The sequence below is a fragment of the Heterocephalus glaber genome, unplaced genomic scaffold, assembly GCF_053883595.1.
Source record: "Heterocephalus glaber isolate CG9 unplaced genomic scaffold, H.glaber_assembly_v1.0 deba00001608, whole genome shotgun sequence".
NCBI lineage: Eukaryota > Metazoa > Chordata > Mammalia > Rodentia > Bathyergidae > Heterocephalus > Heterocephalus glaber.
Window position 1 is genome coordinate 33,224,376 of NW_028258379.1, and position 27,381 is coordinate 33,251,756.

Below are 27,381 nucleotides of genomic sequence, written 5' to 3' on the forward strand. Positions count from 1 at the left end.
GGATGTGCACAGAAAAGTCAGGCTTACAATTTTGATCCAATACTTGTCCAGAACTGATGGGAGGAAAAAGACTTTTCTATAAGCTGCCATCACTAGGAAAATACACATGATGCCATTCCTGACTATCCATCCAAATTTCTCCTCCTCTTTCCCTCCCAGGAGTGGTGACTGAACCCCAAACTTGCTGAGCCACCTCCCCACCCCTTTTAATTTATCCTCAATACGTTGTCCAGGCTGGCCTCAAACTTGTGATCCTCCTGCCTCACACTCCCGTATAGCTTGAATACAGGCATGTATCAGTAGTTTCTGAATGAATAAGCACCCACTTTCTGGAAGAGGAAGCTGTGGGTCCTGGGAGTTAAGTGATTTGCTGGGGATGGCATTGGGAGGAGCCTGGGTCCTTCACCCATGGTGGTCATGAGCCCAAGTCCATTGGATAAACTCCTGTACTCTGCATTTGCATAATGTAATTTCCTGGCTCTCTCCTTTGCCATCTTTACTGCTAGCATCCATAGGGCACCTGGTGTCCAAGGCCCCCTACCTCCAATGCTTAGAAATAGACAGATCCAAGGGTCCAAGGAGGATCTGAATGCATGAGCAGAATCCCCCAGCCCCGGACCCTTGGGAGGGCACAGGACATTAAGGCTTGTTCAATCTGATTACACAATGAACCCTCCATTTCTTCCCTAAGAATTTCACCCCATGGCTGCCTGGAATTGATTGAGTACTTCAAGGGCTGCGCAAATCGCCACCTCCCAAAGCAACCTATCAGCAACTACTCCTGTCAGCTCCGGTGGCTGGGAAGTTCTCACGCCAAGCTAGCAAGAAGCACCTGCCCCTGTCTCTGCTAAACACACTCTTCTCGAGCTGCTTCTTGGACCATCTCATCCTATCCATCCCAAATTAGGGTAGAAAATAAAGGAGGGAATCAATAAGTGATGACTGGAAATGAAAAGCAGGACACATAGACTCTTAAGAATATAGGTAAAAAATAAATACAAAGTGAAAAGCACTGTGGATCAGATGCCCAGGCTTGTCTCATCACACATAAATTGACCATACTGTCCTTCCACAGACCTTTCAGCACTATATTGCTTCTGAGCCTCCGTTTCCCTGCTATAAAATTAATAATCACTACCCAACAACTGCTGTCTGATCCAACGAGACAGACATACAATGAGGATTTGGGGTAATTTCACCCTATTTGAGGACATGTTGCTTTTCCTTTTTTTTTTTTTTTTGCAATAAACTATTCATTAATGCTGACAGTATTATTTCCAATACATATATTTTTATTGGTGTACATTAATTTTACAGAATATTGGGTTTCATTGTGGCTCTTTTCAGACATGCATAAAACACAGTTTGATTAGTTCTATTCCTCATTATCATCTCTTATCCTCCTTCCTTCCTTCCTCTTGTCTAATAGTCTCGATTCTAATTTCTTCTTCTTTAAGGGGCATCTTTTTTTGCTGAGATTCCACACACTAGGGAAAACATGTGACACCAATCTTTCTAAGTCTTGTTTATCTCTTAACATGATCTCCAGTTCCATCCACTTTCCTGCAAACCACAGTTTCATTCTTCTTTATAGCTGAACAATACTCAATTGTGACTATATGCCGAATTTTCTTTGCCCACTCATCTGTTGATGGGCACGTAGGCTGATTCTGTATCCTGGCTACTGTGAATTGTGCTGCAATAAACACAGGTATGCAGGCATTCCTACAGGGGGCTGGCTTAATTCTTTTAGGTATAGATCATGGAGTGGTATAGCTGGGTCATAGGTATTTCTATTTTCATTTTTTGAGGAATAGCCATACTAATTCTCATAGTGACTGTACCAGTTTACATTCCCAGCAGCATAGCAGGGTTCCCTTCCCCTTCACATCTTCATCAGCATTTATTGTTCTTTGTATTCTTGACTCCAGTGAGATGAGTTTTGATCTGCATTTCTACGATGGTTAAACATGGTGAACATTTTTTCCTATAAGTATCGGTCATTTGTGTTTCTTCTTTCGAGAATTATCTGTTCAGTTCATTGGCCCATTTCTCATCGGATTACTTATTCTCCTGGAGTTATGTGTTTTGAGTTCATTATATATTCTGAATATCAATCATCCATTGGACAGACAATGTTTTGAAATCCAACACAACTCGCCCTCCAAACTACCTGCTCTTGGGCTGCCTGAATCACTGGGCACCTTGTCACAAACGCTGGATGAAGGCTTGCTCAACCCCAGAACTGCGATCACTGCCAGTGCATGAGGTAGATACTACACTCTCAGCAGCTGAGAAACCCACAACTCCAAGCAACAGAACTCTCCTTAGCTCTGGGCTCCTGCTGCCAAGGAACCAGCCTCACACCTGACACTGGCCCGGGCTCTGTCCTCAGTCCTCTGCCCTCTTGCCTGCTCCATCACCTAATATCCAACTCCTGCTGCGAGAGGCCATAGTGATGTCTCCTCCCTGGGGCACAGTTCCATGTTTCTTCCTCTGCAATCACGCAGCGCCTAATGGGGCCTCTGGGCAGTGTGGCCGTCCCCTGCCCGTCTATCTGCTCACATGATCATTTCTTTCTAAGCTTCAGGACCTGCGAGGAAGAGCCAGGTCTGCAGTGCTTTTGTATTCTCCTCCCCTCCTGTACTTAAGCACAGTTTTGTGCTTGCAGGGAGATTACATATGCATTTGCAGAACAAATGGGGGAGGAAAAGAAGGTACAAACAAAAGACCCCAGGAAATGGCTCTGTCTTGGATCCTGTGTGATCTGAGGAGGCTTTTGACCTTGGCGGACTGTGAGGAGCTTCCTTTGAATATATAGTTGAAGGCATAGTTATAGTTTCTTCTCTGTGGGTCAGAACCTTCTAAAGGAGAAAGTTTTCAGTAGCAGAAGAGGAGAGTAAAATGAGCTAAAGTGCCTGTGGTTAACGTTTAGGCCACATTTTCCTAATTTTCTGATCCTGTGTGTACCCTGAAAATGCATATGTTAGAATCCTAACCGCCAATGTGATGGCATCAGGACGCGGGATCTTTGGGAGGTGAGTAGGTCATGAGGGTGGAGCCCCCGCAAGTGGGATTAGTGCCATGTTAGAAGAAACCTCAGAGAGATCCTGCCCTCTCCCCTAGCTGGAAGGTGATGTCCGTGGGCCAGGAAAACGGCCCGCTCCCACCTCACCTGCTGCCAACACCTTCATCTCAGGCTTTCCAGCCTCCATATTGTGAGAAATAAATTTCCGTTGTTTACAAGCCACCCGGAGATGGTATTTTGTTCGAGTAGCCTATGTGGATTAGGACAAGCGTCCTGTCTGGCATCTAATTTGAATTCCTCCCAGCACAAGAGTCCTTTTAAGCAAGCTCAGGTCCCAGGAGTCCTTCCAAGCAGGTGCCACCCCACAGGCAGCCAGCAGGCACCCTCGGATCCCCATCTGTCACCCCAGAGTGGAGGGTCTCCTGTTCTGTGAGAGAAGCTGGAGTCTCCAGAGGTGGACACCGGGTGGGTTCTGAAGCCTCGCCTTTGACAAAGGACACTGGACTAGAGAGAAGAAAACAATATCCAACAGCGTGGGGCTGCAGAAACAAGCGGACAGGGACACCACACATTCCCACAAGCCCTATTAATGGGAAATACTGGGCTTCGTAGTCAGCAAAGCTGGGCGAGTCTCGGGCCTAAAATCTACCTGAAATCAATTAAGTCTTTCGGCGGGGGGAGGGGGGGGAACCAGAGTGGAACTCAGAAGGCTGGGTCTGATTACCAGCTACACACTTCACCTCTGTGACCTGGATCGATTACCCGGTGTTTCTGAGCCTGTTTACAGATGTCCCTTGATATCTGGGGGGGACTGGTTCCAAGACTCCCACAAATGCCAAAATCCACGGACGCTCAGTACCTTACCTAAAATGGCTTAGTATTTGCTTGGAACCTGTGCAGTTCTCCCTTGTATTTTCAGTCTTCTCTAGATGACTTATCATCCCTAATATGGAGTAAATGCTATGTAAACCACTGTTATACAATGTTTAGGGAATAATGACAAGAAAAAAATTCAGGGCATGTTCAGTACATATGTAAGCATCGTGGGCTTAACCACATAGCACCCAATCCGCAGCTGACTGAGGCTGTGATGCAGAACCTTAGATACTGAGCCCACTGTACCTCCTGGCCAAAGAAACTCACGACCACCACTAGCCTATTCCCCCAGTTTGGATGGGCAGGCACACGAGATGAGGAGCATGAAGAGAAAGACCCAAATAAATACCAAAACCAACCTGAGAGGAGACAGAAGTACAGTAACTCATAGGCTGCAGAAGCAGGCAGTGCTCTCATGTTCCAGGACTCAGTATTTATTTGTAGCCATAAAACAAAAATAAATCCCAGGAAAAGAAGGGATCAAGAACAACATAAGGCTTTCAGAAATTAAAAATATCAGTGTCAACCTTGTTTTAAAAAGAAAACAAAACACTGGGAAATGAAGTCAATAAAATCTAGAATAAAGGCAAGGAAGTGAGAAAAATGTACACAGACTATAGATCCATTCTGGAAGGTTTTAGAGGTGACAGACAGACTCAGAAATGGAAAATGACAAAAAGGAGATTTAAAAAATACTCAAATACGTTAGCATCTCCCAGAGCTAAAAGACATAGGTTTTCAGATTAAGGGGGTCCACTGTGGGTCCAGAACAATGCATGAATAAACACTCACCCTGAAGGCTATTCTCAGGTAATATATGGCTGCCAAACATTAAGAATTCCTAACACCGTTCAGGACAGATTAGAAAACAGATCATCTACAAGAAACCAATAATCAGAATTTCTACCAGCAACAGGGAAAGCTCTACAGCTCTCAAAATTCTGAAGAAAATGATTCTGAACCTGAAACTCTACTGTCCATATGAGCATACAGTATAGGCACAGAGATTGTTCACATTCCACACATCTCTTCTTTGGAAGCCAGTGGAGCAATAAGCAGCTCCTCAGAAAGCAATGAAAGGATGCTCACAGTGACCCGTGGATAGGAGGCTTGGAGAAGAGGCAGGAAACCCAGCAGAGGGAGAGGGAGGGAGACCTCCAGGATGACAATCAGGGGTTGGGGCTCAACAGAACAGGTGGGGAGAAAAAGACAAAGCCAGAAGAAAACAAGAAAGGTGATTAATTAGAAATCATAGAAAAAATTCTGCAAAATAAAGGTCATGATCCAAAGATGAGGCAAACTAAAATACGACATGATTCTAAATCACTTGTTAGAGTGTACACAGGTGGCATTCCAGGCCATTCTGTTCTGAGAGGTCTCGAAAAAATGACAGGATCCCAGTGCATTGACACTTGCACTACAGCGAGAGTGATATCCATGTCACCTGCTGGCTTCAAGTGTTAGAGCCAAGCTCTGCATGATGCCTACCACAGAGTATCATAGAGTACAAGGCAGGATGCAGAAGTTCAGGACTCGGATGTCTCCTGTGAACCCTAAGGCAGGGGAACGACAAGGAAGCTGAGAGGGACAGCAGGAAAAACAATGGGCCCAGGTAGCTTCATCTTACCTTGAGGAGCAGATGCCCTGTGGAAGGATGATGGAGAAACACCTGGCGGAGAGTTTAAAAGTTATGCATAGAAGCACTTTTGCAAACAGAGACAAGACCAGGTGGAGGAGGAGCTGGTAGTTCGGGGATGAAGCCTCTTTTTTGCACATTAGGAAGCCTATGACGAGAGCCAAAGGGGATCCATCCTCTGTCTGGAAGAGACTCCTGGCTCATGCACAATGAGGGCAGAGCGGTGGTGGGATAAATGCGTTCACTGGCCCCAGGTCAGTGTCTGGAATAAAGCAAGCCTCCACTACACACCAGGAATTTTTGTACACAAATGCCCCATTTGATTTGTTTCAATGTGCATGTGTTAAGAATTAAGAATAATTATTAATTACTAAGTGTAATTCTTAATATTAAATAAGTATGCCAGGCAGAGCTATCTCAAGGGACACAGTGGCCCTGGCCTGCAGTCCCAGCTACTTAGGAGACTGAGGCAGGAAGACTGCTTGATTCCAGGAGTTTGAGGCCAGCCTGGACAACATACCAAGACTTCCCTCAAAAGAAATTTTAAAAGGAAGCTTGCATCAGTCATAACTGTCTGTAATGCACTATCTAGGGTCAGCTGAGCAGCACAAGGTGGCTTGTGCACGAAGCCACTGAGAGCCATGGAAATGCAGGGGGAGGACTAGGTGGGGGCTTCCCAGAGGAGGTCTGGAAGGAGACCCCACCCTTTACACTATGTAAACTATAGGGCCCTCTACTGTTGCATGACATCAACAGAGCAAAGTGCTAGGTTTTAAGAAAATAAGTATAGTACTTTGGGGAGACTCTGGGCGCTTTATGTAAACAACTTGCAAGTGGTATCGAAGCTGCTGCTCTAGGGCTGGAAGGCAAATGAGCAGAGGCGTCTGACTTCCAGCTTGCCCAGTGAGGCTCAGCAGGGCCCCAGATTTCAGGAGGGCGTGGTGTAGTCCTGGCTGACCCAAGCTCAGCCTTTTCATGCAAGTCCCAGCTTCATTCTGATGCTAACAGGACAGGGCATACCTCGTCCCATCCTCAGAGTTAGGGCTGCAAAGGACCTCATTGTCACAGATGAAACCTACTGCTGTGGGAATGGGCAGATGCTGCCCACATCCCTTCTTACTGGCTCAGCTCAATCTCTGCTTCTGGGCTTCTACCTCAGTTTCCCCATGGAGGCTGAGCACAAAGCCCTGGCAGGTTGCCTGACTCACTCCAGTGTCCTCCTGCCAGGAGACTGGGCTCTGGGTCCCGTTTCTCCTGCTGCTGGCCACAGACTCCTCAGCAGAGGCTGGTGATGCTGTGACTGCCACTCGGGTATGGTGCTAGAGAGCAGGCTGGGTGCAAGGCCATCTCTGGCATTGGCAGTGTGACCCTGGCAACATTTCTCAACCTCCCGAGCTTGGGCTTTCTCAGTGTTTTGACAATTCATTTAATAAATACTTCATCAAGTGCCCACCTGGGGCCAGGTACCATGCTAGGTGCGGGGGATTCAACAGGTGCACACAGCGTGTGGTAACCTACAAGGAACTTCGCAAGGAAAAGGTCACTGTGTGGTGGAGGCTAGGACAGGCCTGCTTGGTGTGCTGCAGGAGCCCAGAGACAGAGGCGCAACAGGCTCTGGTGAGAGCACCAAGGTCTGCAGGACGGGGGAAGCTGGGGTGGCAGCCGAGTGAAGAAAGCAGATGCAGAAGCAGAAGCAGGAGTTTGTTCTGGGAGAGGAGGCAGCATGTGCCTCGGTGCACAGGAGGGAGAATCGGGACCTGAAGGAGCTTCTGCAGGTTTGGGGCTCCTCAGGGTGTTAGAGAGGAGGGAAGTGGCAGGGAGCCATGGCAGGAAGCTCAGAGGCTTCCTAAGCTCCCAAGGGTACCTTGGGAGAACCTCAGCTCACTGGTAAAATTCCCACTTTGTAGGAAGGTGTGAGGATCAGTAAAGCATGATGCTGGAGGGGCCAGTGCTGCGACCCCGCCCCAGAATGTGTTGGGAACCACTTTGCAAGGCAAGGTCGACTGGACCATCTCGCTGCCTGGATTGTGGCTTGCCTCAGTCTCCAACCTTCCATTCTCTAACCCCGTACACACACGCACACACGCATGCACACAGGCATGCTTTGCTGGGATCAAGCTCAGGATACCGAGCGGAACGGGTGGGTCCAAGCACTCACCCCACACACACGTGTCTCACCCCAGACCCAGTCTCCCACCCCGTCCCTGCCCTGTGCTCCAGCCTTCCCCAGCCCTGTCCTCCCAGGTTCAGACCAGACCTGCCCTGCCAGCTCATTGCTGCTCCTCCTCTCAGGGCAGCTCAGAGGGCCTCTCCCCACACTGCTTCTCTAGACGGGGTCTGTGCTTCTGGCACCTACCTCCTGGATTGCATCTGTCACGCTCTTTGGAGCCGTGCCCTCAGCGGCATCCCTGCACTAGCAAAGAGATGAGTGTCATCGAAGAGCACCTGCCCCAGCGAGTGCACTGATGAACACCAAGAGAAACGCTGCAGGGGTCTGGGACCCTAAGGTTCCACGTGCCACCCTCTCCTGCACCCACATCTATACTCGGCCATGTGCCACCCGATGCCAGGTGAGGCCAACAGGTTTCCCGCTCAGGATCTATCTCCACAGCTCTGCCGCATGCACGGGCGCAGGTCAGCTGTAGGGGAGCTCATTCTGTCGGCACAGTCCGAGGGACTTTCTGTTGTATCCTAACAATCTATAGATCTCAGCACCTGCAGAAGGTCAGGGCCTGGTTCCATGTCTTTATCAACTGGGAACAGTTTATACCAAGGGGGAAAAAACCTGTTTTGACACGTGGAGCTGTTGCCAGCAGGTCCCTTCCACCCCGCCCTGCACCCTGCTCCTCTTGGCCTGGGCCCTGATCTCAGCATGGTCACCTCCTTCCAGCCCCTGCCGCACCCAGGCTGCCATGGACAAGGAGGCTGGAGGGGGTCCCTAAAAATGCTGGACTCCACCAGGGCATGGCTTGGTCTGACTTGCTAGATTCATGAGGGTCCCCAGCCCTTGCATAGCTGCGGCTCATAGCGTGTGTTCCATGAGAGCTCATTAGCACTGACTGCGATGCTTCAACCCAGAGCAGGGGAATTTCTGACAATGTGGCCTCTTCCACCGAGGGGAGACCTACACTGAGGAGATGCGTTTCTTCTTCTTAAGCGCTCTCAACATCCCACTGGGATGTCACAGCACAACTTGGACCCATCAGCACCTCCCCGCCCTCTGCCACTTCCCCGAGCAGAGTAAAGCTTCAGAGGAAGCTTTCACCCAAACAGGGCAAAGTGAGTGTGCTGCTCCGACACTGCAGGACCCAGGGTGTCTGTGTGCCTGGCACTTACTGGAACCCTCCACACACAGCTCTTTGAGGCTGGGCCTCGAGGCCATCTGCAGATGATGTAACTGGCCCAGAGCGGTGGGACAAGGGCCCACAGGTGCGACCACCCTCAGACCTGGGAGTAAACCCTAACCCTACAGGCAGCATCGGTGAGGGGCTTTCAAGTCCACAGGGACAGATCTGAGCCTTCAGAGTTGTGAGAAGCTAGCTAAGGACCACCTCTCTCGGCTGGCCTCAGGCCACTACCACGAGATCCTGCTCCAAAGCAAACTTCCAGTAAAGGGCCCTACAGTTCCTGTTTTCAGCCAGGTTGCTCCAGGCTCCTGTGTGCTAATACCCCAACACCTCCGCAATAGCACAGAGTATTCCGGCCCATGTCCCCCTCCCCGGCTGCCCCCTTCACAGCAAGGCAGTTTTCTCTAGTCCCTCATAGAAGACACCTCACAAAACTCTAGGATCCCTGTTTCCTCTCTCCAGTGTCCTCTGCCGAGAAAACCTCCCCACCCCTCGGGCCAGCATCCCTGTAAGCCTGATGGATGGAGAACATGATACCTTGCAACAGTGCATTTCCACAGCGCTACTGCCCTGCCCACACCCTGCACCACCTCCCCCAGTAGCTCCCAGCAGCCAACAGATGGAGGCAGAGCCGGCAACCCTGCACCCCAGCCAGGTGTGGCCCAGGTTACAACACGAGCACAGGCACTGACGGCTTTAATACGCATCATCTCACTGAACATCACTGCAGCCCTCTGGGGCACTCAGAGAGAGATGGTCCCCCAGGGGAATCTCACAGAGTCCCCAAGCTGTGGCCCCCCAGGTGGTGACAGAAGCTGCAGGCATGTGGCAGCTCCCACATGCCTGAAACTGGGCTGGAGGGAAACAGACACAGCCAGGTGGCCCTGCTCTAGAAATGTTTGTCACCTGCTGGAGGAAAGAAGCCACTGGCTGCAATGTTTAATCTCCGGCCGCCTCCCAGATACAGCAGCCCCTTGGCCACCCCAAGGTCAGAACGATCCCCTGACCAACAGTGCTCCCGGTGCTGCCAGGTACTCCCAGGAAGGGGCCACAGGCGGCTGGAGGCAGCCCTGCATCCCAGTGCACACACTGTGCCCAGGCACTGGCAGCATCCCAAACAGATGCCCAAGCAGCACAACCTGTCCCCCTGGGCGCCAAGCTGGCAGCAGTGGACTCCACGCACCTCCTGGCAGAGGAACAGGACACAGGGTCCCAGCAGGCAAGCACTCAGCCCAATTGGAAAGGGATAGTGAGAACCCCCTGGGCAGCACAGTACCCACCACTCACGGAACTGGCTGTGAGTGTGGTCCTGGCAGTCAGTCCTGAACAGCTTGAACTGTGTACCCCCAAAAGATGCTGGAGTCCTCATTGCTGGTACCTAGGACCTTATATGTAAGTAGCATCTTTGCAGACGTGGGGTTAAAATGAGGTCACAATGGATTGAGGAGGGACCTAACTCCAACGACTCATGTCATTTTTCCTTAGGGAAGCGGGGGAGAGCTGGACAGAGGCACACAGAACAACATCACGCTAAGACACAGGCAGGGACTAGAGTGGCATGGTTGCAAGCCAAGGGACACTGAAGCATGCCGGCCACCACCATGAGCTAGGCAGAGGCCAAAGACTGTCCTGCCCTGCAGCCAACAGCCCTGCTGACACCTTGCTTTCAGGCTTCTCACCTCCACAAATGAAAGGCACTAGATTTCTGCTGTCTTAAACCACCCAGTTTGTGCAGCCCTAAGAAACTCAACACAGCAAGGACACATGACAAACAACAGAGCCACGGCCAGAAGACTCTCCCACCTGCTCCTGCAGCCAGAGTGTAAGAAGGAGGTGCACAAGGTCATGTGGCCTTGTCAGGGGTTAACTTGGCAGCAGAAAGCCCAGGGCCAGATTCCTGCTCGTCTCTAAGGAGCCATGTGACCCTGGGCCAACTCCACCTGCGGTCTAAACCTTTCCCTTCACTTGTCATTTTGGGCCACTGCACCTGCCCACCTATGCCAGAGCTGCTCAATTTGACACGGCCCACAAAAGGGCTTTACAAACAAAACAGATTATATGAATCACAAGATTCTCCCAGAAGGAGGACAGAAATGATTCTAAAAGGCAATGCTTTTCTCCAAGAAAGGAAGCAACACTCAAAGCCAAGGTCATTCTCAGGGCCAGGCCAGCCTGCATGTTGGGACTCAGAGGCAGGCAATGGACAGGACTGCAACAGCAGGAGGCAAGACCGTAGCTGTGCTTCCACCCGGGGCTGCTTTCAGAAATCAGTCAGTCTGAGTCAAGTCTGAGAAAATGTGGCCAAACATTTGCTCTATTTAAAAGCATTTGCCAGCACAGATTTCTAATTTGCCAATGTTAGTTCATTCTCCATACTGCCAAAGGGCTTTCTTTCAACATCACAGACTGAACATGTCCCTTCCCTGTGCCCTGTCTGGGCTGGCTCTGGACACACGTCACCTCTTCTTGCTGTTGCTGGTGTCCTATCATCATCACTAAGTGACCGCCAGGGCTCTGAATGCGGTAGTCCCAGTGTGAGACCAGATTCAGGAGCAGGACCAAAGCCTCAGCCATTGTACGACAGGAAAAACAAGGATGGTACACTTTGATTACCTTTAACTACTTAAAAATAATGACTTGAAACAAATTCTAAAATTAAGGTCTTCCTAGTTTTATTTTATTCTTTATAATGGAGGAAAATCTTTTATTTTGCTCTTATCAAGGATATCTTAAATTTTTAAATATTTTTATAGTACATGTTTGCAGAACATAATGATTAAATTCATTGTGGAACATGCACATAACACAGGTCTTCCAATTTTAAAAACTACCTAGCCAGGTGTGGTGGTGCACAACTGTGAGCCCAGCCCTCTGGGAGGCAACGGGATTACAAGTTTGAGCTCAGCCTGGGCAACTCAGCCAGAGCCTGTATCCCTAAAAAGTTGATGTAATTCAGTGCAAAGGCCCTGGTTTCAGTGCTCAGTACTGAGAACAAATCATCTATCCTAGGGCCGGGGATTTACCTCAGTGGTGCCACCATCTGCCTCACAACTGCAAGGTCCTGAGTTGGATTCCCCCGTATCAAAAAAAAAACCCTATCCTATGGTGGCAATAAGAGGGAAGAAGAAAATTTGGCAGTTTTTCATCAATTCTTCCACTAAACAAATTTCCTCTTCTGTATGCATCCACAGGCAGGCAACAGCCACCCTGAGCCACAAATCAGTCCTGAGGCAAAGGGGAAGACAAGCGCTGCTGCTCTGCGCCACTCGGCAGGCTTCCCGGGGACCCCCCAGGAAGCAGCCCCCCCCCCGGGGGGCCCACCTGCAGACCAGGGCGCCTGGCACACACAGGCCTCCCCGCGCCCCTCGGGGGCACCCAAGTCCCCAGGGACACAGAGTGAACTGCGAGGTCATGAGGACAGAAAGTTAAGGCTGCTACTGGAAGGTGACCATTATTTGACCATGAGCTCAGAGGCGCAAAGCCGAAGTTGAGAGACAGCCAGACAGAGCTGATGTCAGGCAGTGAGACCTGGGCTGCACACACAGGCTGATCTCTGGTCTTCCTGGGATGATCTTCCAGGTCCAGTGTCCCCTGTACAGCCGACAATCCTTCGGGCTTTGGTTGCCATGAAACGCTAACTTTTCCTTTCCTTTTTTTTTGTTTTTTTTTTTGGTACGGGGGATAGAACTCGGGACCTTGCGCTTGCGCAGCAGGCGGCGAAACCACTGAGCTAAATCCCCGGCCCGAAACGCTAATTCTTTATCAAAAAATCTCCTGCTGTTTATAGTCATTTGTGTCTTAGTCACTTTCCTCATTGTTCCAACGCAACACCAGACACTCACAACTTAAAGGAGGAGGGGTTTACTGTGGCCCACGTTTCAGTCCAGGGTCAATTGGCTCCAAAGAAGAAACAGCACAGCAGAGGGACACTACAGGAAAAGCTGCTTCCCCATCATGCTCAGGAAGTAGCGAGGGTGGGGCGGAGCCAGGAGGGAGGGACGCCCAGCCAGGCCCCGCCCCCAGCGACCACCTCTCTGGCCAGGCCCCGCCTCCCAACACCAAGCCCACTCTAGAACCCTCATAACCCAATCACCTTCCACAACTCCTACCTCTCAGCACGTGACATCCAGCTACAAACGACAGTCTGTTAATTTCTTTCATCCTTCCCTGTTTCTCTGACCCTCCAACGCCCATGCAGACGGTGATCAGGTGGCCCTTGTGAACCACCTAACCTCGGGGCTGGCACAGAGCAGCTGCTCGAGGCGTCTGGTTCTTGGGGTCCCCTGTGCCTGTATGATGGGGGTGGCTTGGACAGCGGCCTCGAGAGAAGCTATCTCTCCACACGGCACCCATACTCTGTGGTTTGAGGAAAATAGCGGAGGTCCTTCCAAGGCTCTCAGGCAGGAGCGGGAGAGGGGAGGGGCGCAGGGGAGGGAGGCCTCGTTTCTCCTAATTAGATGCTGCAGGCACCCTGCCCAGAGCCCATGAAAATGTTTCAATTTCTACTCACATCAAAAGAAAAAAAATGAACTTTGGAGTAAAACAAAATGTTTTAATATATCACATTACTATATTTATTTTTGTATGCACTCACATGTCACAAGCTATGATTTTCTGGTTTTGGATGGAGGAAGGTACCCCACAAGGCCAGAGTACCTCAGTCCCAAGAAGGGGTAAACATGGCTGTGGGGAGGAAGGGGAGGTGAGGGTGCAGGGTAAGGAGGCGGTGCTGCACCAGGCACCCCCCACCCAGCCTCCAAACCAGAGGGACGCTGCCGGCCCCACCCCCTCAGGTTTGCTTCCTGCTTCAGGATAAAGAAAAGCCAGTAGGGAGATCTGGAGATGCTCACAGAGCTCAGGGTACACCTGCTGCTGTGTGCACACCCACCCCCAAGTTTAAAACGTGCCTCAAGCCTGGTGACACTGGTGTATAATCCCAGCACTCTAGGAGGCTGAGGCAGGAGGACTGCAGGTTTGAGCCCTGTCCGGGGCAATTTATCAACTTAGTGAGACACCCCCCCCCCCAAAAAAAGAGAGAGCAAGCTGGGGATATAGCTCAGTGTGGAGGCCCTAGGTGCAATCTCTAGTTCCCTAAAAAAAAAAATAGCTATGATGCTTCTTTCATCAAAAGATGGAGTCTCACTGCCCTGTCCCCAACATGGGCTGTCCTAGTGAAGCACTTTTTTTTTTTATTAATTTTATTGGTACATTTTAGGTATACAATATAATGACATTCATCATTGGAAATCTGCACCTTTACCTACTCTATCTTGGTTATTTTTTCTCATTCCCCTGTCCTCCCTTCAACCCCTCCAGCCCTCCCTATTTACAAAGACTTTGTTTCCATGTTTTCATTTTATTAATTCCATTCCCTTCTATCCTTTCCCCTAGCCCTCCCACTTCCCCTTCCCCTTTGCCTCTTTTCTTCCTATTTCACATTATCTATTATATCTTTTAGTCCTTATTTACACTTTCAGTTTCTCACACTAGAGAAACTATTTGGTATTTACACATGTGTGTCCTGTTTGTTTCACTTAAGAGTATGGCCTCAATGTGCATCCATTTAGCTGTAAATGTCTCTAATTTCTCATTTTTTATGTCTGAGTAGTACTCCATTTTATTTTAAAAAAAACATTTTCTTTATCCAGTCTCCAGTTGATGGGCATTTGGGCTGCTTCCAAGTTTTAGTTATTACAAATTGTGCTGCTATGAACATGGGTGCAGCTGCCTAGCTGCTGGGGTTGCCACCAGAGGTGGTACAGCCAGGTCCCCGGGCCTGCTCCCTCAGCACTGATACACCCGGAGCCACACATGTGAAGTGTGGCTACCGGCCACCCCACCGTCCCCTACACTGGGCCACCATGAGTCACAGAGGCGACAGAGACAGCCCAGCTGTGCCAGCCTCCCAGGCCCGGCTATGTGCCATGTCCTAGCCCCAGCGCCAGACCTTCGAGTGAGGAAATCTCACACACGCCCTGCCCCAGCCAAGCCGGAGCACCAGCTCACGTGAGCCCCCAGCAGGAACACCCACCTGAGCAAAAGGAGCGCTTACTATACTCTACGCCTTGTCTCTTCATCTGTAAAATGGAACAATGACCAATAACAATGACACCGAGCCATTGGATGTTGCAAGTGACAGTTTGTGCAAAGTACTTTTTAAGTAGGGCCTCCATCCTCAGTAAGCCCAGGACACAAAAGCTGGGATTATCATTCACTGCTATTCTTATGCCCACTTTTCAGAAGACAAAATAGGGTTTGGAAAGGCTAAAAGCAGACTGCTCAAGAACCAAATAGTGACTGAAAGGATGAACCTGAACTTCAATCCAGATCTGTCTGAAGCCCCAGTTTGCCTCTGAGAACAGCTTCAGATAACAGGCGCACGGCCCTGCAAGTGGCCGTGACAGTGGCCCTAATCTTGCTGAAGAACAGCCACCCCGCTGGTGACACTTCAGGCTCACAGTTATCACTCAGCCAAGGGCAGGAGAATCTGGCAGACAGTATCAGGTCCTTGCCCAGAAAAACAAGAGGCTGTGAGCACCTAAAATGTCTCCATCAGGCGCTCAGCCCGAATGCCTGCCAGGCGCCCATATACTTCCCAAACTCTTTTCTCACCCATCATCCTTTTGGGTCCCCACCTCAGGGCAGTTTTTATTCCTTTTCTCTCCTCTTGCACTAACATATGAGTCAATAAGGTTGTGAAATGTGTGAAATCTGTCAGCAGGAGATTACTTCTGTCCAAAGTGCAATAACGTATGGGCCTCCCAAGGTTGTACGTAATCCACAAACTTACCAAGTCTGGGTGTAACAACCCGGGGAAGTTTGCAAACAACTCCTTCCTGTTCCGTGGGGCTGTGAGGGTCATGTGTGATGAGCGGGAACCATACTTATAGATGCACCCAATAAAAGCCTGAAGGGGCAGCCGGAGGACACAAGCCAGAGGTCACTGCAGCTGACACAAGCAAAAGAACCTACCTGAGAAGGTGCCCAACAGCCTGGAGGGCCAGGTTGCTGCAGAACCTTGGGGGCTTGCTGCAGAGCACACCTCTCTCCCATGTGCACCCTTTCAGTCACTAATAGGTGGGAGCAAGTACTAGGTGCCTCATGAGCCCCCTCCCACATCCTGGGGAGCCAGAGGACAGACAGTTAAGAAAAGCCCTGGAGGGAACGGCGAGGGGGCTGTGTGGGCTGACCTGGGGGTGCACACCAAGGGGCTGTGAGTGCCAGGGTGGAAGACTCCCTCCGAGAGAATGCCCTCTTTCCTTCCCAGGCACGCCCAGGTTCTGATACTGCCAGGCTCTGCTCTGATCACCGAATTCCTTTCTCTGCTTACACTAAGTACAGGCTTCAGAAACCAAGAGGCAAAGGGCCACAGAGCCAGGGCCCTGTTCTTTCCACAAGGAAAGGCAAAGGAACAAGGGGAAAGCAGCGTCCTCCCTGCCTACTGGCTGCGGGGCAGCGGGAGCACCAACTGCCCATCTCCAGGTGGACTGGTCCCAGCACTGGGCCCTGGCCAGCCTCAAGGACCACGATGGATTCCAGAAGGAACTGCTTCCCCCTCAGCCACAGTGCCCCTGTGCTTGCCCCTCCAGGCCTCGGTCTGTGGACCTGTAAAGGGGACAGACAGGAGGCTGCAGTGGCACAGCTGGGCGGGGAGAGCCTTGGGGCAGCAGCACGTCACCACGAGGCACGTCCAGGGCGCTCTGCCCTTGGCACGATTTGGCTGCCAGCCCATCCTGAAGAAGGCTCTTTGCCAAGGCCACACTCCCCAGAAAACAGCTTAGAATTTGCACACTGGCTCATGGACAGGCGTTTTCCTTCTCCCGTTAGCAATGAGGAGGCAGAGGAGGAAGACAGAAGTAGCATACTCACTCGTGGGTGACCTTTGGACGTGCTTCCTCCTGTTCCACCTGTCCAGCCAGCCCTGCAGAAGTCACCAACCTGCCAAGCACACTGATTTCAAAGCACACAGTCATGGTGTGGCACGTGCTTTGCTTGTCTACACTGACCCTCTTTCCTGCCCATTAAGGCGGCTGCTGTGGGAGGCTGGCTAAATGCATGCCCTGGATTCTCTGGGCTGTGGATGTAGGTCTGGGAGCATTGTTTTTAGGCCAGGAGCAGCCTGAATGCACTTGCAGAGGCGCAGGGAGACCCATGGCTCGGTGAATCAGGCTGGGACACTGCCCGCTCCATTTCCTGTTGGCCAGAGTCCACGAATGCTGGGCAGTGAGTACTGGAGCCAGTGGCTACCTCACTTTCCCTCCACACACCGGCAAGGTTGGCAGAACTGGGGTCCGGGGAGCAGGCCCTGGATCCCCCCCAGACACAGACAAAGCAAGACAGCGCACTCAGAAAACCGGTGCCTGGGGGCGCACCCAGAACAATCACATTCATTCTTGGGCAGTTACTTCTTGAACAGTTTCCACATCTTCCCGACTCTACAATACAGCAGTTCCAAAGGGATCACGAAACAGGGTCACCAGCTATGGCCTTAGAGCCCACAGCTTCCCTCAAACACCCTCCATAGCTCCCAGTCATCTCTCAGACAGGGAATGCTCCTGAACCTGGCTTCCAAGAACCCTGCTACCTAAACAGGACCAACCCAGCCTGTGTCCACCCAAGCAGCCTCTTCGGACGCTACAGCCTGCCTCGTGGCTCTGAAGACAGCCACTGTCAAAGAAGCCAGTTCCAAGGGGGAAAATGATTCCCTCCTTCAGAGTGGAGAAAAGTGTCTGCAGTGGGTGGGACTCCGCCGGCTTTAAAGCGATTGTGGCCTTTTTCAGATTGCTATGCTGCTGGGCAGACTGGCTTCCTGGGAACTGGCCCATGTGCTGGGCCACGTGCTCCCCACACATCCCTCCCCAAGTCCCCACCTTCCCAGTCATGAGCTCAGCTCCTTTGAGAAGGTCACCCATAGTCACGACTTCCAGTGTGGGTGCCGATGAACAGGCCAGGCGCCCTTTCTTGGGAGAAGATTTTTAAAATGGCCAGAGACCCTTTATGGACTTCACTGAGCACCTGCATGAAAGGAAGAGTGAGACGGGATTTGAAACCTCTCAGGCTGGGATCCCGGGGCCCTCTCAGTGCCCAGACATAGCGGGAATAGGTGAATATGTGAATATGTGCAGAAGGAAGAGAAACGGGGAAGGCGGGCCCACTGGGGTCACAGGGAAACGAAGAAATAGTCCAGGGGTTTGGTCTATTTCTAGAAACTCCCTCTGAAAGAGGTTTCCAGAGCCACAGTCCAACAATGAGTCACCCTGTAACATCGTGTTTGGAATTAAAGAGCTGCTTTGAAGTCCACTTTTTACCATGACGGTGGACCAGAAGCTGAGGTTTGCTCTGTGGGTTTAAGAGACTTGGGCTCTATGAATTTTCAAAGCAGTGAGACAAAAGAAAACGGCAAAAACCCCACCCTCCTACACCTGCTTCTCACACTCAGGTCCCAGGGCTCTCAGAGCAAAAGCCTGGCAGTTGGGTGGGGTTCGGGGCTGGCACCAGAGCCAGTGCGGTGAGAAGTCAGAGGCAGGCGGCAGGAGAGGAGGAGACCAAGAGACCAAGGCCAGATGGTGCCGGGCCCTGCAGGTCCTGCTAAGGCCCCTGGCTGTTCTCCGGACACAGGCGCCACTGAAGATCTCGGAGCTGGAAAAGACTTGAGCCTTTCAAAGGCCCACTCGGGGTATGGGATGGAAAACAACCATAGAGGGTAGAGGGGCCAGGAGGAGTGGTTAGGACAGAGCTGAGTGCTTGGACCATGGGGTGAAGGGGGCTGGGAGACCCCCAGTGTGAGGGTGTCCAGTAACGAGCTCTGTGGAGGAGGAACTGACATTAGATCAACTTGCCGTGACAACCAGCTGTTGGCGAATTTCACTGTGCCTGAGATGAGGAGGGCCTGGGAGTGAGTTAAACAGACCCTAGGCCCCCGCTCTCTGAGGTGCTGACTCAACAGGGCAGCAACAAAGCCCAGGAATCTGTATTTTAGTAAGCTCTGTATTTAGTAAGCTCGCCAAGATACTACCTGAATCACTTGGAAAAAGCCCTGCGGGGGCATGGACTGACAGGCACCCAGGTGAGACTAGACAGAAGGCAGGGCTACTAGCAGGCCCCCCCCACTGGCCTGGGCTCCCCCCGCCGCCCGCCACAGGCCCACCCTGTCCTCAGGGCCCACTGCAACAGCTCAGTCCTGAATCTTAAGTGGACCCCTTCAAAACGACAATGGGATCTCCCAGGCCTATGGGGACAGAAGCAGTGCAGGGCACACCACAGTTGGTTGTGTCCATGGTAGTAGCCTCAGGGCCTAGCAGTACCCATCCCAGAATCAGTGCTTTGTAACTTTTTGGTTTTTGGGTTTTTTTGGTACCGGAGATTGAACTCAGGACCTCGTTTGCTTCCTAAGTTTTGTCTGAAATGTTGACTGACAACTGGCATCTGTGCGAAGGCAGAACGATGGAGAGTAGCCCCTATAACCACACAGGACCAAGAGAGAGGCACAGCCCTGGGGGAGGAGACAGCGCCAGGCCCGCCCAGATGGGCAAAAAGCACAGGGATGTGTCCAGGGGCTGCCCTGCAGCAGGCCCAAGGCCAAGAGCCCTGCCTGGTGTAGGAGCTGCATCCTCAGGGAATTTTCAGATGGAGGCAATGTTGTGCTTGCCAGAAAAAGTGATGGAGGGACCGTCTCAACTGTTCCTTTTAGGAACCAGGTGGATTTTTCCACTCCTTTTCAGATGGAGAACACAGGATGCCGGCTTTCATTTCTACCTTTAGATTTTAACATTGCAAAGTGGGGCTTAGTTTTTTAGAAGTATTCGATAAAGCCCTCTCAGCAAATTAAAAGGAACTGCATATGTGGATGAATCATTTGAAGCTCCCCCATGATGCTCTCTGGACACATTCACTTTATTTTAAAATCTCAGCCTTGTCAATACCAATCATGAAAATATGATGATTGTCATTACGATCCGCTTTCTGAATTTGAGTCAAAGGATCCCGGGGGTGGGGGCTGATGGGGCAGAGGCATGTCAAGGCCAATCTAAACTTGGGTGTGTTCTCTCTGCAGAATGAAGCGGTGTGTTGGTCAGACCCCCAATTCTATTAGCAGATCCACGCTGAGGAAGCTGGGCTGATGGAAAAGTGCCCTGGGCATTCCCTATTTGCTCCTTAGCTTCGTGATGCTAAATGAGGAGCACACAGCAGCTCATCACAATTGCCAGGTAACCAAATCAGCTGGGAGCACATCAACGCCCCCATCTGACCTTGTGATGCAGGTTCCCATAGCGCTCATCCACAAGGAATTGAACCTACCAAACACCAAGACACACACCTCTCTTATTTTACCAAGAGGGGCTTGTGAAGGTGCTGGGTTTTAATCACATACAGCATCATCCACACGTGTCTCAAGCCACACATGAAGACAACATGGAAACATCTAAAATGGTTTGGTTGAACATACTCTGTGATTCTTGATGCCAGGAACAGATATTAAATCATCTCTACTTATTGTGTCCCAAATAGCTGTTGATAGTAATCACAGATCAGAGCCATGAACTTGGCTGTCTTCTGATCTCCCATCTCGGGTGCCTCTGTCTAACAACTTCTGCATTTTCCACTTTTCAATCACCTCAGGTATGAGAAATCAGGGCCAAAGCAGAAGCTATCAGGCACCCACTCTCTCAAAGTCCCAGGGCCAAAGATGCAGGCTCTCTAGGTCTCACTGGGAATACATAATGTTATTCCTCACTTACCAAATTAAAAAACTGTGGTGCCTGCTCTGATGCAGTTGGTACTTTACAGATTACATATCAATCACGATTGAGTTTTCTAATGCATTCTGTCTGTGTTTCTCATGAACCACCCATCATGAAACCAAGGCTTTGGGCACAGGAGCAGCTCAGTAACCCAAGGTAGGTAGAGGGAGGGGTCTGCTTCTTAAGACTTCACCAGCCTGACATGCACAAGGCCAGCAGCAGAGCTGGGAGTATTTTCTACTGCTGGTGAAAACACCCAGTCTAGCATCACTACTAGCACGTAAAGCCAAGTGACCTCCCTTTACTGGATGTCGACTGTAGAATGCAGATAGAACCGGGAGTCCCCGGTCCCTTGCATGGCCGATACTCAGGCAGCTCTGTAGCAGTACCAGCCCTGCTACCTGGGTGAACTTCCAAGGCCACCCCTGTAGTCGACTGCACCTATATTCAGTAACTTGAAAAGTCCTCCATTTCCTCCTAAGTCCTGGAAATTTCCAAAGAGCTGCCAGAGAACCTTTAACACCTTCCGCATGTCCCTCCCAGTTCCCTCTCGGGCTTGTTGTTTGGGAGGACTCATTAGTTGACAACCTGGAGAACAGCCCTTTGAAGGCTCTGTTAGGTAACTTTCATCCTGCGTCCTTTCTCAGGAGAAACACCTTCCAAAGCATCCCACGTGTTAGTCCAAGATCATGTCTCACGGAACGCTAGGATCATGTGGAAGCTGAGGGTGTTATTTTAGCTTTCCCCTAAGAACTTCCAGCACTAACCCTTTTAAGGTTACACTCGACTTATTTCTGAATTTCTTTGGAGACAGATGTATTTGATAGCATATACTTAAAAGATATCTGCTGTCCTGAAAAAGGTCCAGTGAATTCACAAGTCTATCAACAGCCAAATCACCCTAATATACATGACATCTTCTGTATGCTTTCTTTAGTGCTATGACATTATTTAGAACTTTGGGATGAAGGACACAATTTGGTTTCCAGAAACATTGTGGCAAAGGTGGAATGAGGTAGAGCAGGGGGTGATATAAGCCCCTTTAAAATCTTGCTGTGTTCTGCCATTTGGTAACTGTGTGAGTCTCAACAACACATCTAAGCACATAATCCTGCTTCCTCATCTGCACGAGGTTAAAAGTATCTCCTTTGCAGAGTTATAAGGACAAAATGTTTAAGGACTGGCAATGGCTTTCTCCCAACCTCAGACAATACACTTCCTAGGTGTTACAAGAAAGCTCAAACACAGAAGCTGGCCAAAATGACACTGTGCAGCCAAATCCACCAACACCTCAACATTTTTCAGCTTCAGTTCAAGGCTCTAATTAAAGTACTTTCCATTTTCAAAACAAATGTAAACAGTCATTACATACATCCCCTTCTTACCTTCCAGGAATAGCCTGAGACTGAGGTGAAACTTCCAAGTCCCCTGGACTACAAAGCTATACAGATAAAATGTCATATCCTTGCTACCCTATTGACCCAATTACATAATGGATCCTATGCCTCCTACCACATGGGTCTCAGAGAGGGTAATGGGTCCTTCCAGAGTGCTCAGATGTGTGGTAAGACTCCACCATGCAAGGGAACCCTGGCAGTGAAGTGGTGTACTCACTATCAAGACAAAAGTTCCACCATCACACCTGCAAGGCATGGAGTCTCCACTTAGGGTAGTAAAATGCATCTTTTATAATGACCAGTTCTTTATTGTTTATATGGATGTCTAATTGGAAATGTTATGTAACCCTAAAGCACAGAGCCTGCTGGAGCTATTAATAACCAGCTGCATCCACATTCTGAGGATTCTTCAAGCTGAGTTAGAGGGATCATCTGGTACTAATAAACACATCCATACACTTAAGACACAAACAAACCCATACATTCACTGTATATATGTAAACTTGGACTCAGAGAATGTGAATAATTTGTCCAAGGCTGTAAAGCTAAGTAACAAAGAGAGTCAGGAATAAACCCCAGGTTTCTCGGCCTCTTTTTTTCCTCTACACCTCTGACACATCCTTAAGGATGCATATACCACAGCCCTGGGACGGAGACTACACAGCATCGAGTATGACCGCCATGACCAAAGAGCACTTCTCAGAAGTGACAAGCACCCAAAGGAAATGTCTCATTGTTGTTATCTGCAACACACAAACCTTCCTGTCCCCAAAGAAATCTAAGGATTTCAAAGGTATTTTAACACGAGGCCATTATAGGTATAGTGTGGAAGAGCCCAGCTTTAAGACCTTCTAGAAAAGAAATGGGTTGAAGATAAAACAGAACTGAAAAGGAAGAATTTATTCTTGCCTGGCCATTTTCATGCTAGGGGGAAAAAAGAGCAAAAAAAGTGAGAAAATGGATGAATTAAAAACTAAGCATCAAGAATGGGAGCAACTGTTTATTGTGTAACCTAGCTTTGGATATTAGCTGTCTGATATATGATCTAAAAATTGCTATTTCATAATTATGTTATCGTTTTCAAAAGTAACTTAATGAAGATTGTTTCTCTGCATTCATTTTTATTCTAAACCTCACTACTTAATCATGAGGAGCACAATACACAACGCTGGGAGATCAAGACACATTATTTTCTTCTGAAGACCCTATGAGCTGGTCAAAAACCAAAGCTTGGCTCTGGTTTTATGAATCTCAAACAGCCACTAAAACTGCTGGGAGGTTTGTTTCAGGGAAAAAGGTGGCATATGCCCATTTCATTTGAGATTCAGTAACATTTTAAAAGGTTCATTAATCCACATCTTTAAAAGACCAATGACAACACCATTAACAGCCCATAGGTCAAGCTGAAGCACTCAGCTGTAATTAACAACCTAAAAGAAGGAGCTAAACATCCCTGTGGCCCACCTTCTCTTCACAGCCTCTCGGTATCCATACTTAGGCAGGCTCCACCTATCACTAATACAACCAGCAGATAATAGAGTTGGGATACCAAACCACTACTCCGCCTGCTTGCATTAACTGTTAGACTGAGAAGGCCTTACCTATGCAAATGTGATTGATTGACTCTTTTTGAGAGAAGCAGGCAAGGCTCACTGGCTTGCTGCTTTCTACCCTGCTGGGCATTTTGTTGATCCACTGTATTTCATCACTTCTTTAGGGTCAATGTCATCACTCCAACCGAAATGCCTAACCTATCCCATAACCCCAATCTGGAACTTTGGGACATTTTATAATCACTATGTTTTAGCCTAATAAACAACCCACTAGACTTCACCTCCTTGGAGCTGAATCTAAATTTTTCAGCATCTTCAAGACAGAGTTCTCTTCTTGGAAATCAACAACCCATTCCGTACAGAGCTTGTGGTCCACATGTCTGCATCTGATTGGTTCATATGCCCCAGCTCAAGTGTGCAACCCACTAGTTCTCACACTCACATTTAGCTGGGAAGGGTCTGAGAAGTCATCCAGCCCAGAGTGCTCTTTTTACAGACAGGAAAACCAGGGCTCCTTGTTACAAAGGTTCTTTCCCTTTCCCAACATCATCACTGTCCGTGTGGTGTAGACAACTGAGCCCAACATTTTGTGGTTCAATTAAGCAAGCCTTCCAACCAAGATTCAATGTTCCATGTGGCTTCCACCTTCAGGATTAACCTGAATGCACTTCAACAGTTAAAAGGCTGCAAAGCAGATGGGCTCTCGTCTACATTAAGGCCCCCTTCCCTCTTCTCCTGGGCTGAGAAGCTGAAGTTCTGCTCACACAGAAGGATGGCAAACATGTGCCAAGACTGGAGTGGCCCTCTGGGGTCAGCCCAGTTAAGTAATGATCCCCAAGATTTACACAACCAGCATAGGTAATCTGGACTGGCCCTCACCCCAGGGACAGGTTTAGGACGCAGCTGTAAGGCCGAGCAAGCCCTGGGTCCACAGTGTAGAAGGGGCACAAGGGAGGACCCAGCCCTGCCCTTTTTATCCTTCAAGAGCCCTGTGCAAACAATCCCAGGAAAGAAGCACTCAGGAAAACACACTGTCCTCACACGGTAAAAGAAGCGGCTTTGCACTTACTGTACACATTGGGGGTCAGCAGCATTGGATGCAGGGATGGACAAGAAAAAAAAACAAAAACACATTCTACCAGCAATCCATGTCATCAGAATAGACAGTCTTTGGAATAAGTATTTTCCCACATGCACGACTCTTGAGGCAGAAGCAGCTAGTAGACGACATGGGACAGGTGCGCTTGGTACAGAGGCATCAGCTTGGTTGGGAAGTAGAAAGGGTACGCTGCTTTCCAGTTCTGATCTCCCACTCTCTAGCCTTGTGACCTTGATTAAGTCATTCGGTCTCTCTGGACCTCAGTTTCTCACCTGAGCCATGGAGAAAGGGGGCCCTACTTCCTGGAGTGGTTCTGAGGCACACTGGGCACCACAGCCTGGATAGCCCCTAAAATGTCAGTTGTCCCCCAGATGATGGGTCTGAACCCAGGCTGCACACATACATCGTGATTTACACCAAACAGGTTTTCTTCCGCCCACGAGTCAAGCCCCCATCTGTGTGTGTCCCCCACCCCCACCCCAGGAAAGAACCAAGTCTGGAAGGTGCCCTGGCAGTTCTGCCTCCAGGACTTGGGGTGTAAAAGGAATAGAGGGATTTAAAGGGAAGACCCAAGGTCTCCTGGCTCTGGGTAGGGCTCGAGGACAGGGCTCGGAGGCGGCTTCGGACCCCTTCGAAAGGCGAAGGGCCTGGCTTACCGAGAAGAGCATCCGGAGGCGGGCAAGGGGCGCGCGGGGCACGCAGCAGAGAAACAGCCCTGCCCGGGCCCGGGGCGCTGGAGCCAGAGGAGGGCGAGGAGGAGAAGGAGGCTGCCGCCGGCTCCTGCCTCATTCTCCCGGGCAGCGCTGACCCGCCGGGCGCCGCCGGCTGGGGCGCCGGACCCCGAGCTCGCTGCTCATGTCCCCGTCCGCCGCTGGGGAGGTGTGCGCGCGGCCCGCTGGTCTCCAGTCGACACCCGGGGGCTCCTCATGCCCCGCTCCAGGGCTCGGCGGGAGGACCTCAGGGAAACAGCATGGGGAAGAAGGAGAGAGAGCGTGAGAGCGCGCAGAGCTGCGCCCCGTGGGGCCCGGGGGTGGGCAGACCGGCGGCAGCAGCCCCGCGCCGCCCCACCCACCGCGCCTCAGCGCCCCGCGCCGCGCGCCCGGCGGGGCGCCGAGCCCCAGAAACTTTAGCACATGGCCGGTCCGGCGGCCGCGGTGGCCGGAGCCGCCCCGTGTGTGGCACGGCCCTAAGCCCTTCCCGCCCCAGCTGGGGCCCCGGAGCGCAGCTTACCAGCGGAGGCGACCGCAGCAGCAAGTCGCCCACCTGGCCTCGCGCTGAGCAGTCGCACTAGCTGGGGAGGAGGAAGGGGCGGGTGGCGTCGGGGGCCCCACAGGGGAGGGGCCCCTCGAGGCGGCGATCGGCACCGCTCTGGCAGCCTGGGCGGGGGAGCGCGCGGGGCTGCGTGGGGGAGGGTCCTGCGCCCCGCGCCCCGCAGCGCAGCTGCTGACGACGCGCACGGGCTTCCCCGGCCTCGAGTCTGCGGAGCCAGCCCTGTTACCTAGCGACTCGCTCCGGGGAGCCCACGCTGACGCTTGCGAGGAGCAGGGCTGCGGCAGCCGAGGGGAGGGGCGGGAGGCCGGGGAAGGGGAGAGGGAGCTCCGGGCGGGGGGCGGGGGACGGGGCGGGGACGCCGGCGGCCGCGGCCCGGAACTCCTCCCTCTGCCTGACGCGCGGCTCTGGGGAGGGGGTCGGCGCCAGACGCGGCCTCATCCCGGCGTGGAGGAGGGACCCGCGATGGTTGGGGCCTGGATGGAGCTAGGTGCAGTGATGCCCCCCACTGAGGCCCAGCAGCAGCAGCAGGTGGCGGCGACGAGGCCCTTGGAGGCTCTGCGCCCATAGGCGCTGGGAGAGGAGCCCGGCCCCTGCGGGAGCATGGTGAATGAGGCTGTGGTGCATGGGTGTGTGACACGCTTCCACCCACGTGGCGTAAAGGGGCCCTGGGGACGTGGGTGAAGGAGGCACCTCCTTCCTCTGGCCTCCCTCCCTCCTGGACATTTTGCTCTTGTGCTGACTGCCTCTTCATCAAGGAAGCGCAGGTCGCTTAGCTCCCTGCTCTGAGCTCCTCCTACCTCCCAGAGAACCGGAGGATGGCCCTGTGGCCGAGACAGACTGCTGCCTCGTGCTCCAATCACCTCGTCCTCTAGCCTGGTGGCGCCTCCCCAGCCCAGCCCCGTCCAGCTGCCCACCTTGGGGGCCTTATGACCTGCTTCTAGGAGCTTTTCTTTTTCCTAATTTGAGGTCTCTCAGATCCACTGCGGTGCATATCCAGGCCCCTGCAATTGTTTGCAGTCTGTAGAACGTTTTTAAGTTACTTAACATCTTTGGTAAATGGACTCTTTGTCCCCAAAGCTCATACTGGTACTTAAAGTGCTCTATGAGTGTGAATATGCGTTTTCTTCTTGTCTTCTGGGATCTCCCCAAAGTACACACCAATACCCAGGAAATAGGGCCAAGGCCCCTGAGACATTCTTAGAGCCTGTATCCTCAGAGTATCCTCAGACCTCTGCCTGTATGCATAAGCAAAATGACTTACCCAAGTCCACAGGGTGCCTCAGAAGCCTGGCTGGGCCCAAACCCAGACCTAGTGGTTAGCAGATTCTCAGGGCTTGTGACTGTCCTCCTTCAATCACTCTGCAGGGACTCTTCCTTCACCATTTCTAAGATCCACCCACCTACTGAAATGCCGCCTCACTCTTAACCCCAA

At 51.1% G+C, this 27,381-nt stretch overlaps 1 protein-coding gene across 2 annotated transcripts in view; it reads right to left on the reverse strand.

Annotated features, from left to right (window-relative positions):
- Tunar (transmembrane neural differentiation associated intracellular calcium regulator) overlaps positions 1 to 26,244 on the reverse strand; it is a 44,532-nt gene extending 18,288 nt beyond the window's left edge. The window contains exons 1-2 of one of the 2 annotated variants that reach the window (XM_087195517.1): positions 25,908 to 26,244; positions 25,334 to 25,633 (exon numbers count right to left, since the gene is read on the reverse strand). In XM_087195517.1, the coding sequence (XP_087051643.1) occupies positions 25,334 to 25,345 (12 nt within the window). In that variant the 5' untranslated portion in view covers positions 25,346 to 25,633; positions 25,908 to 26,244. Of the gene's footprint in view, positions 1 to 16,756; positions 18,909 to 25,333; positions 25,634 to 25,907 lie in introns of those variants that run through there. The other variant, XM_087195518.1, reaches the window with a different exon arrangement.
- Between the last annotated feature and the right edge of the window lie 1,137 nt (positions 26,245 to 27,381).